This window comes from Poromitra crassiceps (genome assembly GCF_964638095.1).
Source record: "Poromitra crassiceps genome assembly, chromosome: 13".
Classification (NCBI taxonomy): Eukaryota; Metazoa; Chordata; class Actinopteri; order Beryciformes; family Melamphaidae; genus Poromitra; species Poromitra crassiceps.
The window spans coordinates 24,334,774-24,350,771 of record NC_139644.1 but is presented as its reverse complement, the minus strand read 5'-3'; the positions used below and the strand labels follow the sequence as shown (position 1 = coordinate 24,350,771).

General features: G+C 42.0%; 1 protein-coding gene across 1 annotated transcript in view; it reads right to left on the bottom strand.

The window, feature by feature from the left end:
- Positions 1-2,091: 2,091 nt before the first annotated feature.
- The window catches only part of LOC310788107 (heparan sulfate glucosamine 3-O-sulfotransferase 2-like), a gene marked incomplete at both ends in the record, with an annotated part of 22,360 nt that continues 8,453 nt past the window's right edge, over positions 2,092-15,998 (bottom strand). Inside the window, one exon of the mRNA XM_083649609.1 lies at positions 2,092-2,710. Coding sequence (XP_083505735.1) covers positions 2,092-2,710 — 619 coding nt within the window. The remainder of the gene's footprint in view (positions 2,711-15,998) is intronic.

Here is a 15,998-nt window from a genome sequence, read left to right as displayed (position 1 = left end):
GCCCGCTATAAGACATTGCTCATTAATGGCAGAGGTATAACTTACTCCAGAGTCTTTCAAAGTTCATGACATTTACAACAGCCAGTTTCCTTCTCTGGTATTTACTTTGAAGGTTAGACTAGCCGGCACAGGCAATTGGATTTTTAGCCACTAATGTTTGATTCAGAAACCGCAGTGGGCTCCTTATACACCATAAACACTGCTTTATAGTATACAGTTGTTTTGACTTCCACAATTGGACGATTGACATTCAAGGTCTCTGGGGTGTCTTCCATAGTAGAAAAAAGCACATGCAACAAGAGCACAACAAACTAATGACACCAACATTCAAATGACGTAGAGCTACTTTGGAAGGTACCATGTTTTTGTCCACAATATGGTTTACATTCTCTGCATTCGGGAATATTGGTATTCCAATCTTGTAATGTTCTTCAATAGAATTCCCATCTAGTGCAGCTGTGTGCAGGCAAGTTACCACATGGCTGTATTCATTGAATATCACACTGTGGCAATGGTGTACGTGGCACCTTCGTCTCATTGCTATGTTGTCAAGCCCTAAGCATTCTGGGGAAAAGTTCTAATTAACTGAGCTGAGATAAAGTTGAGCTTATTACTTAATTGGTGTGTGCATCAGTGTGTGATGATGGCTCACTAAGTAGCAGGCAGCTGTAGACAGCATTGGCAGGTTAATCAAAAATGAATGGAGAATATCACAAATTACTGTTTAAATACTGCTGTTTTGCCCACGGACATGTGCTGGAACGGCACAGTTGGAATACTACTGTGAATATCTAATTTCCTTAATATGGAAGGTCACATTGTCACATTTAGTGTAAGTGAGTGTAGAAGAGGCTGCTCAGTTCACAGTCCTACTGCTGGGAATTAAAGCATGAAAGTGTGACACATAAGAAAGTTAGAGAGAAGAAATGATTCATAATTGAAATGGGCAAGTGCCTTCCTGTTTGCCCAATTAGTAGCTTTACTTTGCTTTGCTTTCGTGCTTCGGTGTTTTTCTAATTTAGATGATTATCATATTTTCCCACTATCATGACTATTGTATATGTATGATCTGAGGATGTTTTCCTTAATTAATAACCATTTACTGTAGAACAGTAAATTCTCAGGATAAGGTGTTGCGTTGCAGTGCGTCCTCCTCACTGTGCAACGTCAGAAAGACACACGGATGATTCTGATGATTCTGCGTGGCCCTCCATGTTTGTCACTAAAGCGTGTGGACACCATAATGTAAAACATACATGAAGCTTGGTCATCTTCATTTGGCATTAATTGGAAGTTTAAAGGTGACTCTTCTGATTGATAAGTTGCAACAAAAGGAAATTCCCTTTCCCAAAAATCCCAGTTTCCTGGAAATTATGGATTTGCTAGAAGCCTAAAGCACACAACAGTATGAGGCAGTCTCAGATTTACTGCACATTCCCAAAAGAGTACAGAAACTGGAGCTGCTATTTTATGCCTGTTGCAATCCATTTATTGAGACTGTGAGCTTATGTCCATGATATGGAGAGAATGTTTAATACAGACAAAGTCATCGGTGGACTTTATTCATTCATTTGACATTTTGCAGTAACTTTATGTTGACAGCTCATTTGAAGAGTAAAGCCAGTTTAGGTGAATGTTATGAATAAATAAGCAATGAGCAAATGCATATTCAAGCAACAGCCTACTGTAATCATTGTAGGTCCAGTGAAGTGTCTACACACTGAAGGCGTTCTGAAGGCTGTTAAAGCTGATTGCCTGTTCATGAATTCATATGGCGATGTCATGTGTGTGCTAAGAAGCCGGGGGTTCGATTTCTTTTAATTAACGACATGGCAGCATTTCTTTCTTTATTTTTATTGGAATGACTAACCCCGCATGATGTGAATCCAGGTGTATGATTATATTGAATGTTTGATATAGATTACTTCAGATTGATCTTCATAATTTATACATAATATCTTAGTAAGCTCGTCATCCCTTTAAATATTTTGAGAATCTACAGTATACCCTCACTTATATTTTCATGACATGTGCTCTAGATGAGGAGGTAGCCATTTTAAAAACACAGCTGTGTGTTTCTGCATGGCATTCTCAATCCCACCTGAAGTCCTGTCCCACGGTTTCATAGAACTTGACATTGAAAGGCCTATAAAAGTCCCGCAGCTGCTCGATTACCTCCTGGTCGATCTGCACATGAGTCCTGCCCTTGGATTTGCCCAGGCAGCGTGGCTGGCTGCTGCTCTCCGGCTTCTTCAGGCAGGGGAACCCTTTGGTTCGATTGAAGTAGAAGTGCTTGTCTGTGATGATGCGTTTCAGTCCCAAAAAGTCCTGCACTCTGCCCATTTCCCACGCCGGATCCGTGATCAGCCGCTCACCGCTCACAAAGTGCAACTGTGAGAGGCGGAAATACTGCAGCCAGTTCTCCAGGTGCAGGATGTACATCCCGATGCGAATGGCGTTCCAGGAAGTGTCGACGAGACCCAAACTTCTGTTCTTAAAGGCCAGCTCCTCGAAAGTCGGGATGTCGGGCTTCTTGGACAGAGTCTGCGTGTAGTCGGAGATGGCTCGTGTGACCGGGTTACGCACCACGATGATCAGCTTGGTCTGTTGGGACATGCTGGAGATCCGCCTGGGTGCCTCTCTGGTGACAAAGTAGCTCGGGGTCTTCTCTAACGTGATTTGGCTCTCTAATGTCCGTGGCATTAGTCCCCTAGGTAGAGAAACAGAGAGAACACATGATGGTCAAGTCAGCAAGAGTGATTTCTTTCCTGACCATGCAGGAATAATTTCCACATGATTTTCTTCCTCCATTTTGTGGGCGACAGCGGTTAAGATGTTGAGCTCAGAGGGACGTTGCATCTCACAAATGCAATCATGAACACATATCACCTGCGTCATAGACACCAAATATGAAAAATGCACAGGGTCTAAACTGGGTCACTGAAGCTGGTCATTATTATGAAGCCTAACTGGCTTTTAGCCATCCTGCGCACGAGTGGAACTCTTTTCCAAGCATGTTAGAGATTTCAAAACATACACTACCTTTAAAGTTAAAGATGTGGCTAAGCAGTAGTCTGCTCTGTCAACAGTATACAGTGCTGTGATCTCTCTGCTCTTCTCTGCCTGTCTTGTGCTGTGTGTGCTGTGTCTGTCATGTGGCTGACATGTTTTGTTTGTTGTTTGTTGCTATTTGGGTGACCCTTACAATGATGTCTGCCTATTAACATTGTCTGTGCTATTGGGATGTGTTTGTCTTGTGATAGATTGCTATTTGTTTAGCTGGGCTGAATCTTTTTGTTGTTTGTTGTCGTCTCGCTGAACTCTGCAATGCTGTCTTCACGTTATGTCCGTCAACTTTGTTGCAAGAGTTTAACCTATTTGTGCTATATTCTTAGATTGTATTTTTATACTGCATGTTTTGATGTTTCTCTTTATAGCTTCTCAATAAGCTTGTCAACCTGATGGTCCAGACATGCCCTATGAATGTCTGGCTACTATTTAAAGTTTTAAAGTAGCACATTCATACCATTCTAAATGGAAAAGCTGTTCTGCTGGAGAGCCAGCACAACAGCTTGGCAGCTCAGAAAAATAAATCCAGTGCGGTGCTATTAAATTGGTCTTTTTACTTTTATGATTACATAAGATATAGTACCTGTATTTCTACATTTCACTGCAGTTGTGAATGAGATTCTGGGTTGCCTATACATTACTACGCAGTCCAAATGATTAAATACCACACTTTCTTTATTATTACTGGGAGAGGGCTTCGATTAAAAGCTAACCTTTCTATGTCTTTCTCAAGGTAGGGGTGCTCATAGGTTACCTCTAAACTCTTGGAAATATTGATCCATTTAGCTTTATTTATGAAGCCTGAGTTGTTGGCTGGGGTGCCTCAGGGCCACGGGCAACCATTAATCTTTCATGAAATGGAGCAGCAGGCTTTACTAACAAACAACACACTAAAAACCTACACACTAAAAAAACAACACACTAAAAACCTACACACTAAAAAAACAACACACTAAAAACCGACACACTAAAAAACCTGCGGCCAACATTCCAGGTAGTACAGAATCTAAATCCATCACCGGTTATGTCATCATCCAACTATTCTTTTTCTTTCGTGTCAATATCACACATTTGCTCCATCCTCGGAGATGGAGTTAGCCATATTGTACTGATGAGCCGATGATAGAACAGAAGCAGAAAAATGGATTAACGACATGAACACCTGCGGTGAAATGTCGGCACTGCTAACACTGTAGCACATCCACAGCTGGCTGGTGGAAGAGTAGGACAACCAGACAGAATGTGCCTCCTTCGCTATAAGTAGACAAGTTTCCACGCACACTAAAACTTTGATCTCAATCTCACTGCGCTTATGACAACAGTCTGATAATGGGACTCAATCATTAAAGTATTGCCTGTGGGATAATGATGTGGCGCACTGCAATTTTAGCCACATTAGTGGTGGGTTGTTGGACATGTAAACTCCAAGTGTGCCTGTCCATTAGAGTATTTACAAGATGCATCATTTGTAAAATTACTCAGAGTTATTGATTTTTGCAGCTATTATCTTTGTTTACCTCCAGCCTTTATGCCTCGAAGCACTGGACAAATGACAAGATTGTTATGTGCAAGCCATACAACTTTGGAGGGAATAATGTGCAATTTATGATGGAAAATGATCCGCCCTAAAGGGGAGCAAGTCAGTGTATTCTTTTCATTAAAACAGAAATAGTTAATCGCATGATCAAAATAACGGTAAAACATTGTGCATGTAAACATTGTAAATGCATATCCAAAGAATAATGTTTATTTCTGATAGCATATATGATGTATTGCTATTAAAGGTATAATGTAAACATTACATTGTAGATGTTCACATTTACCTTTTTGTACATAAAATGTATGAAAGGCACATACAAACTTAAGTGCAATTTACTCATGATGTCGAAAACTTTTTAAAGTTACTCTTTTCATACTTTCTTTTCACATAATACCTGTCCCTGTGTGACCATTTAGTCAGGCCTCGCTCACAGAGTTGGCATGCAGCCTCTCCTCTCTCCCCCCAGAGGGTTTTCATAGTCCACTTCAGTAGCTGATTACAACTCAGCTCACTCTGGAGCAAAATGTGGGGTCCTCCACCCTGTAGCTCTCCATGGTGCTGAAGCTGTCGTGAGTCATTTGGCCACTAATTTGCCATTTTTGCACATTCAGTCGAACCTAATTACCTAATTAAAAAATCTGCCTCCGTTAAATCACCCGCAGAAGTACTCTTTACACATCCTGAAAGATTCTGCGCGATCGCAAGTAAAATGGCATAGCTGTGGCCGAACACAATTCTGCTCACACACAGACAGACAATTTGCAATCTTAACCCATAACCTAATACCTTGACCAAGTTGTTTTACTTGCCTAAACCCAACTGCTACAACCAGGGGCGGACTGGGATCATAATTCAGGCCGGGCATTAGATACCAATTAAGCAGGCCAGGCCGATACGGGCCGACACGGAAGACGAAAAATTTGGGCCGTTTGAAGCCCAATTTGGGCCGTTTGAAGCCCAATTTGGATAGTTTGAAGACAGATTTGGGCCGTTTGAAGCCAGATTTGGGCCGTTTGAAGCCCAATTTGGGCCGTTTGAAGCCCAATTTGGGTCGTTTGAAGCCAGATTTGGACACACACATGCACGCACGCACACACACAGACGCACGCGCGCACACACACACACACACACACACACATACACACACACACACACACACACACACACACACACACACACACACACACACACACACACACACACACACACACATGCACACACAAACAAACATGTTGATTACAGTAAGTGGCATTTGAATGAAGTATGCTTGTAAAAGGTTGATTGATTACCACCTTCTCAGTCAGAGTCAAAACTAAATTCATTTGGGGGCAATTTACAGTGCAGTCTTCTTCGCTGGTATTGGTGAAAGTGCAGTCAGGATGCATTACAGGCTTGACTGTGACATTTTAATCACTCTGGGAAAATGAACTGAGGTGGGGAAGATCTGCCCACTAATGTGAAAAGAAACCAAAAGAAAGGAATGAGGTGGGAAAGTAATTACTGATGGATGCTTCAGCGCAACCGTCAATCCAGTACCGGCACAATTACAGTAAATAAAGAGATAACTGAATTGACTTCATAATTCAATTATCTAGACTTAATATTAATAATGGTGGTAAAATGTTGGCTGGAATAACAACTTTAATTGGGATTTTAAGTTTAGTAATGTTTTTCTTTTTCTTTTGTTTTTACAGCAATGCGAGTTATACAGTTAGTTATTACACGTACATCTCTTACAAGGCGGTTTTTATTGATAAAACATTTAGCATCTAACAAAGTGAATTGGGTTTAATTTCTTTAGGGACATTTATATAATTTCTTATTACTATTGCATTTCATTTCATATATGTAGTTAGCCATTCTAACAAACACGTTGAATGGTACATGATTTCTATAAAGTCAATTGTCATTCCAATTTCAGCTGACGGTCCTGACTTTTCAGAGAATGATGTTGTTATCTTTATTATTAGCAATATTATTCATTAATTCCCAAGTTTCAGTTTCTTTCTGGTGACCCGTTACAACCCTTCACATATAATAAAGTTACTGTGATGTTGTGCCATGCAGCAGACTACAGCAGCAGTTTGTCATAGAAAGCCAGAAACACACTCCTGAAAGTTACCAAGTACCGGAAATAGAGAAAGACAGTCTTTTGGTCAAACTGAGAGGATGTGAGTGGCGGCATTGCACTGGAATTTAGTCAAAGTGTGATTGTCCTTTTGTTCATGTTTTCTTTTTCTTTTCCTATCTTTTTTTTTTTTTGGGGGGGGGGGGGGGGGGAGGGAAGGCATGGCATCACTGCTATTCCTTAAGGAGGTCATATCGTAGTTACCCTGAAGTGAAAACTAGTCTACATATTGCAGTGACTGCAGTGGAAACTAGTCTACATATTGCAGTGACCCTGGAAGGTTTAGGGTTGCTGGCCGCTCAGTTTCGGCGCGTAGGCCTTCTTCAGTGTTGAAGTGTTCAGCCTTCTTCAGTTCGCCTACGCGCCAAAACTTGTTTGTTGCTGTGCCGCTGCCCCAGACTAAGGTATTAAAACCTCTAAAATGACTTTTTTTGTGTGCTGGCTTTTTTGTTGTGACTTGATATTACATGTGCCCTGCACCGAATTTGCATAATTTGCTCGCTTTTCACTTTTTTCCCTTAAACTCAATACAACGCCTATTGCTATGTATTGATATGATAATAAAATGTGTACAATATATTAAAGTATGTAAAGCAACTGATTAGGAAGGAATAAAATAAATTGCTTTCATTGGTAATTTATTGTTAATTGCAACATGTTTAACAATGTGTAGCTATTCATGAACTCTTTTACAGTACCTATTACCAGGTAATACCTGCAAATTAGCCTGTTGTTATTGAGGCAGATTTGTTTCCATTGTGTTTTTAAGAGCACTGTAAGCCAAACGATCGTGTTACATTTAAACAATGTGATGCTGCACATGAATGAAAAAAGAAAACTGGGGATTGCTTCAATTAAAAGAATTGCAGCAGAAAGCAGAGAAAATCAACTGAAATACCGTGAAACAGTGAACTGTGCAGGCCCACACAAATGTGTCTCGTTAAGCAACTTAAACTTCTCAACAGCAACGCAGGTTTATTAGGGATGCAGACCATCACAACAAGGAAAGGTCAGCTTTGAATCATCTGCTCCTGCACAATCATGGACTCAGAATTTACCCCTGTCAGATCCTGTTTGAAATGGAATGGGAGTTGAGCATGGCAGGCAGACCAGCACACGTCCTGAGGAAACATGCAGAATTGCATAAGCCTTCTTAGGTAGCAGTTCTACGCATGCTTATGTGGCCTTCGACTGCCACAATATTATTTTTCTATACATTATTTCTGTTTGATAAAGCAGTTTTGAATGTGATTATTATCGCTGGCATGTAGCCGGTGTCGTATTCACATGCCCTCCCCTGTCACCCTTAATTATGAAAGGGATTGTGCTGGCACACTATTACTAATAAAGAAGTTTTATGAGTTGGAGGATTTCAGGCACGCACCGGTCTGATTGGGATTTAATGTAGAAACCATGAATCACAGTGTGGAGTGTGTCTGCAGGAGAGATTCAGAGAGTCTCCACCTCCCGCCGGACAACACATGTTTGCCATTACGAAGACTAATAATGCACCCAGGCCATTAAACCATACGGTAGCCTCACAGGCTGACCAGGGAACTGCCCAGATCACTGTGTCCAGAACATATTGTGTTTGTCTGGTCTCCAGAGTCATTTAACAACATAACAGTTACACGCTCAATTAGGAGAAAAGACTCTTGGGCTCTCATTCCCCGGCAAGCGGAGTGAGGATGATCAGAGACCTGGGAGCACACAGACTGTGTAGCAATTAAAATAAATAAATAAATAAATAAATAAATAAATAAATAAATAAATACATACATACATACATACCTACATACATACATACATACATACATACATACATAAATGAATAAAACAAAGGCTTATCAAACATTCCACATGAAGTAAAGTGGAAATAGTGCTAACATGTCGAAATAGTATAACAGGAACAACAAAGGGAAATAATAGCTAAAAGTGAATTAAAACAAGCACAAATTCGCAATAGCTGTGACCAGATATGCATTTTTTTTGTGAACCAACCGACCAACCAACAGAGTGAGATGGTCGCAGCAAAAAAACAAAAAATAAGTTAGGCAGGTTAGGCTAAGGTGTATAAAAAGTATCTGTGCCCTGGTGGGTTTGCTTCATTTAGCTTCAGCTTCATTAAATGACTGTTTGAAGTTGTTCAAATACACCACTTTTCTCTTGATCTATTTTGCAGAGAGCCTGTTACTGTAGAGCCTGTTACTGTAGCTTCAGGCCGAGAGCCTGTTACTGTAGCTTAGTGAGAGCCTGTTACTGTAGCTTAGTGAGAGCCTGTTACTGTAGCTTAGTGAGAGCCTGTTACTGTAGCTTAGTGAGAGCCTGTTACTGTAGCTTAGTGAGAGCCTGTTACTGTAGCTTACTGTTACTGAGAGCCTGTTACTGTAGCTTAGTGAGAGCCTGTTACTGTAGCTTAGTGAGAGCCTGTTACTGTAGCTTAGTGAGAGCCTGTTACTGTAGCTTAGTGAGAGCCTGTTACTGTAGCTTACTGTTACTGAGAGCCTGTTACTGTAGCTTACTGTTACCGAGAGCCTGTTACTGTAGCTTACTGTTACCGAGAGCCTGTTACCAGAGCCAGATTAACACCCCCAGGGGCCCCGGGGCACTGAAGCTCCCAGGGGCCCCCCTACCCATCGTCCGGATGTTTGGATGTTTTTTCGCCATATTTAGAGGAATATCTAATTTTAAATTAACATTAGTATTATACTGTTATGTTATTATTCCGTTTCTGAGATTCAGTTTCTCACTCACTCATAGGCGATTCTAGGCTTTGCAAAGAGGTAGCACCAGCAGGATAAAGATATTAGTCTGACTGGGGGGTTTCTAGGGGGTGCTGTGCCCCCCCTGGACAAAGAATTTTGTACATTTTAAAGTAAAATGCATGAATCTGATGCACTCTGAGAGCAAAAGGAAGAGGCTAATCTTCACATTAATATCCTCTTCACTGTGCTGTGGCTTTACAATGATGAAAAAATAATTGACATTACATTTCCAATACAAAACAGCAGAGGGTGCCGCAGCACCACAAGCAGCCCCACTTCCCGCGCCCCTGGTCACCACTTGCCCACAGGCATCCAATGAGACTAAATCATCAGACTTAATCTTCTTGGAAGCACATTTTATTTTGTCCTGATTGGTCTTAGATTTGTGTCATAGTTCTGTGGAGCCCAACATGAGCCCGACAAAAAAAAAAAAAAAAAAAATTGGAGGGCCCCTTCACCCCGAGGGCCCCGGGGTACCTGCCCCGGTTGCCCTATGGTTAATCCGGCCTTGCCTGTTACTGTAGCTTAGTGAGATCCTGTTACTGTAGCTTAGTGAAAGCCTGTTACTGTAGCTTAATGTTACTGAGAGCCTGTTACTGTAGCTTAGTGAGAGCCTGTTACTGTAGCTTACTGTTACAGAGAGCCTGTTACTGTAGCTTAGTGAGAGCCTGTTACTGTAGCTTAGCTACTGTTACTGAGAGCATGTTACTGTAGCTTACTGTTACTGAGAGCCTGTTACTGTAGCTTAGTGAGAGCCTGTTACTGTAGCTTACTGTTACTGAGAGCCTGTTACTGTAGCTTACTGTTACTGAGAGCCTGTTACTGTAGCTTTCTGTTACTGCAGAGCCTGCATTGTAGCTTAGGCTACTGTTACTGTAGCTTTCTGTTACTGAGAGCCTGTTACTGTAGCTTACTGTTACTGAGAGCCTGTTACTGAGAGCCTGTTACTGTAGCTTACTGTTACTGAGAGCCTGTTACTGTAGCTTACTGTTACTGAGAGCCTGTTACTGTAGCTTACTGTTACTGCCTGTTACTGTAGCTTTGGGTGGCTGGCTGATGTTAACTTGTTTGGACACATTATTAGATTTCCAACTAGGGATAATATTTTTGTCTCATTAGCATTTAAAGCATAGTGGGAAATGTAACACCTATCCATTAATAACAGTGGCCAACTTTATACAAATGTCAAGCTCTGATATGTAAATGATCTTTTTTCTTCACATTTTGCTTAAACCGTTTTATTAAACATTTAAATGTCATAAAACCAATTCCAAAGCAGGCATTAGTCATGAAGCAATTGCTCCGAATAAGTTTCATTTGGTCATGTCTTTAGAACCTACTTGAGCCGAACTCTCAAGAAAAGTTGTTTGTTATTTTGGAGTTAATTCAGTCGTATGTGATAATTTTCCAGACACATCACTTAGTAGCATTACACTAAGGAATTGACAGTACTCTCTCTGCAAACCAGTAGATTTGAAGAACATAACCCTTCTCTTCATTCTAGCTCTGTGGTGGTGTGGGGCTCAGAGTGACTTCTTCAGATACGTTGCTTATACAGTCATTATGGTATAGGGGGAGGGGGGATGGTGCAAGCTAATAACCAGCGAGACAAACAGTCGAACAGCCCCGCAATGTTGCATTTTGTGGAGGTGTCTCTCCCGGGAAGTGAACGCCAGCCTCCTGCTTGGGATGCTGTAATGTAATCTAGCTTCCTGCCATGTGACCAAAACGTGGTGAACAGAGCGAGTGACCGACTGTGTAAATAAACCCCAAACCAAAATCTGTGGTGAAGCCTAAAGTAGGGTACTGCACTGGTCATCTGCTATTGGCTGGTCATTGTTGAAGGTGACATGCCAACTTTCAGCCACCTACAGCGGAAACTGTGGCCGCCAAAGGGTGGTGAACTTTTTGTGGACCAACCGACGGACTGACAGAGTGACCTGTCGCAGAGCTGGTCGCAGCTAAAAACAAACCCAGGCTGATTTCCTAAGTGGTCATTTAAAAAGTCAACCTGTCATGTTCCCCATTCGGTTCCCCATTACACAATGCCTGTAGTATACACATAGGCCTACATATGGATACTGCTGCCTGTAGCATATACACATCGGCCTACATGCTGTTTGAGCACAATATTAAGTGACAATTCTGAAAATCTATTTTGTCAAGGAATCTATCATTTTAGAGGCTAAGCTTTGCCACTAGAATGCACAGATTTGCCTGCGGTCCAAACCTATTACCAGGTTGTATTACACAGGTCGACTGCAGAGGAAAAGTTCTGCTCTGTGATTCTCATAAAGCCTGCGCCACTGTGCCTAAAAATGGCATCTTCCTCCCTCTCGACATCACAGAATATAGATCCGGTCTCCACTGGCCAGAGTGCTGCATTATTAAAGTATCACTCACTCAGATTTCTGCTGTGGTGACGTCCAATCATTCATCACCAGCGCTGGAGGCTTGCTTCCTTAAAACCCCATTAAGAGTTAAGAGTCCAGACAAATACAGCAATATTGCAGCCAGGTCAGCTAGGTGGGAAACAGGTAGCCTAAATAACATTTCAGTTTCCCCACAATGAAGAATCTCTCACTCTACAGTAATTCAATTCAAGAAAATCCGGTATGTTGGCTAAATCTGCTTTCCACAGACTGCTGAGCTGAACGTCTATAGCCTAGTGGGGGATTTGACATCAGGCTTCTGCTCAGGGATATATCTGAATCAAAAGATATTTGTACCAGGGCGATGCCATTCTGCTACGTTGCGAAAAGCTATAGATAAAACGCCTGACCTTGAACCACACACCCATTTTATGATGGCACAGTACAGTAGGCTCTTGTTTTCCAAGAAATAACAACGATTCATGTTTTGGTTTGCAGACGGAAATGAGTGACAATTGTAGTTCTTCTTGAGCAATAACACATCGAATTGAGCCGAGCTACGAGCTGTCACTGTCTGTCATGTGGCTTGGGACAGTATCCAAGAATACTAAAATGAAGACACTCCAACAGCAGACAGCAGTGCCTCTGAAATCATCACATTTCCATCAGACGAGGAAGTCTGTTAATCGCTTATACGTTCCTGCTGCTGGGCCGCAGGTTTCAGCTGAGGATTAAAACCCAAGGCTTTTTGCCATGTTACAGGGAAGAGTAGAAGAGTATGATGAATGATACTGAATGATGAAATGATCTTGTATTATTATAATGCACATGAAACGGACTTTGAATAGTAGCTGTCACATCCAAGCTGATATTGTGATGATAGTCTTGAGCAGTGATGGACAGATTGGACAGACGCTGCTGCATACATTAAATCACACTCCACATCCATTTTTCAGCTACAGTATATGGGGCCAGTTGTATAACACATGTGACAGCAATTAAACTGATATTAACAGAGACTTCGGGAATCAAGCCTAACTTTCGAGGTAAAGTACAGGAGCTCTTGGATGATTGGTCTAGGAATGTTTCAGTCAATATTTTATAAATCGAGAGTGGGCACTGTCCAGTCCACATACCTTCAGCATTTTATTTTATTATTTATTTAGACGGATAGTTCAGAAGCAGACAGAGAGAGAGAGGAGACCCAGGAGAGAAAGTTGTGTCAGGAATTGATCCCAGGCCAGCAGAGACAAGTTTCCTGAGGTGGGAGAGTTAACAAGCTGACAATCTCTGAGCCGGAGCTGAGGATGTCTAAACGTACAGGATCACACTGCTTCCAAACATAATCATGTAGGACAGCGGTTCTCACCGTGGGGTCTGGGGACCATCAGAGGTCCTTGAGGGGGTCCCAGCAAGTTGATTAATTGTTCAACTTCAGCATTATTTATTTCATTTATAATGAGTTAACACAATTAGAGAATGTAGAAGAATGGCGATTTTGATCATAGTTTCACTGTTATCTGTCTACCTACAATGCAGATAGTCATACATTTCTGTACAAAATCATATCAAACAATAAATATTCTCAGATTTGGGTCCAAGAGACAAAATCTCATCAAATGTGGACTAAATTAGGCGTCCTTGATGTGAAAAAGGTTGAGAATCACTGCTGTAGGAGTTACAGTTAATTTTATTTTTTATTTATCATTACATGTTGCAAATCTGTCCGATTTAATTTAACAGATCTTCAATTGTTATCATTGCAAAATGTATCAGTTATTGCTTAAACAACAATTTAAAGGCAACTCACACGGTGGTGGGGCATTATACATTGATTACAACATCCCCACCGGCAACACTGTTCATTTTTATGGAGGAAGAAAAGAAAAACTCCGCCCGCTCGTGCCAGTTTCAGCGTGCACCAGTGTCAATTACAAGCGCTCCCTATCTGGGCTGCCTGACACTGCATTGTTCATAGGCCTATCTCTCTGGTTAGACAAGCAAGTAACGTTTGCTGCCCTCATAGACATGTAGATAAGACCCTTAGCTAAGCCTGCGTACTTTGTGTTGTCACTGCCATCTCTGGAAATGTGTGGACTTTTAGCTGTGCTAAAGGCACATGCTACCCTGGAAATGCTGGAATCATCATTGCCTGGCTTACTGCTTTCTGGTAATGTCAATCACATGGCCGGAAAGTCTCCAAATTTGTCACTAACGACGTTAGTCTCTTTTGAGAAAGAAAGTGTCCAGCAGGTCTGTAAAGGTGGTGTCTCAAGTCAGATGCAGCCATGTGAGGCCAGTGTATGTGAGACTGAGCCAGACAGCCGGTGCTGTGAGCACTATGGCACGCAGCAGTGGGGAGGGGAGGGGCTGACTGACTGACTGACTGACTGGAGAACAAGAACAAGAAGCACTGTATGCAAATTTGCCTATAGATTGATAACCAGTCAAAACTATTCTCAGGGGTTAACCTTACATCCCTACCACGCTTGTATTGGTGACTATACCTTGACAGCTGTGTTGGACTGAGAGCAGTTCAATGAAAAACCCGGACCGCGAGGAGAGCTGAGGAGCTCTGGAGCTTTTTTTTTGTTTTTTGTTTTACCTTTATTTATACCTTATTCCTTTATTTACACGGGGAGATTTCCCCTCTGTGCCATCATATGGCACATCAGGCACATCATATGGCACATCATATGGCACACTAGAATGCAAAGTTGTGAGTGTTTCATGCTGTTTCTGCCAGGCAGCTTGGCTGCCGGCCTAAATCTGGCTCTGTCTGAAGGTTGGAAGGGAGGCTGACACACAAACCTGACGACCGACTCACAACCCTGAGGACAAACAGTGACATCACTGATGACATCATTCACTGATAACATCACTCACTAATGACATCACAATTGCTCTTTTTGCCAGGCAGCGAGCAGGCTGCCTGCCTACATCTGGCTCTGTCTGAAGGTCGGAAGGAAGGCTGACTGACTGACAACCCTGAGTGACCTCACTTATGACATCATTCACTGATGACATCACTCACTTATGGTGACATCACAATTACTCTTGTTACATCACTGATGACATCACAATCACTCGGGCGACAGCTGGCTGCTGGCCTATCTGGCTGACTGACTCACAACCCTGAGGACATGGGTCATCAGTAACACACATGCTGCATGGCATAAGGAATTCACACTTCCTACTATTGTTTTAGTTACAGGACCATGTAGACTGATATCATGTATTGGACAATGGACTTTCACCACCATCAAAGTTCCCATGCTGATTTGGGACTATTGGTTTTTCAATTTCAAATCAAATGGGACAGTTTTAATATGTGATTGGCTGCACATAGTATAGCTGATTATTATTGCCACAGTGCAGTTTTCCCTTTAGATGGCCCAATACAGTTTGAAACGCACAATGACTCTGCTCTGCAGGTAAAGCACAACACATCGGGTCTCAACCTGCCAGAGGATCTATTATTCCCTGACTGATTCCATAGGGGGGGACAGGGTCGTTTTGAAATTAATGTTAACCACCGCAATCATCTCTCTGAGCTGCATTGGAACAAAGACAGGTTCGTTAATAATTTAGAGTTAAGCCTGACCATCTCTCACTGTATAATGTAGCCTTTTTTTGTGTTAAATGAGAACCATCTAACTTTCTGTCCTCATCAACATTTCAGATGATACTGTTCCAGAGGTCCCTGCCTCCCACAGCCAATTAATGGTGGACCAGGAGAATATCCGTAGCTTCAGCCTCCAATACAATTTGAACACTTCTCAGGGAAACTACTGTGCTTTTGACTGCTGTCAAATCAATAGAGCTGAGATGCCCTTTTCAGTCTTGATGGTGTATAGCATGTTCTCCTGTTTGATCCTTATGATGCTGTGGAGAATAGTCTTGATGGTGTGTATAGCATGTGCTCCTGTTTGATCCTTATGATGCTGTGGAGAATGGAAAAAGTGCCCAGAGAGAAGGAACTTGGTGGCAGTGAGATGTCTGTTTTATCAGCCACAATGTGAATACGCTCGCACAATAGCCATATAAATGAGGCCGTGTGTGTGTGTGTGTGTTGTGTGTGTGTGTGTGTGTGTGTGTGTGTGTGTGTGTGTGTGTGTGTGCGT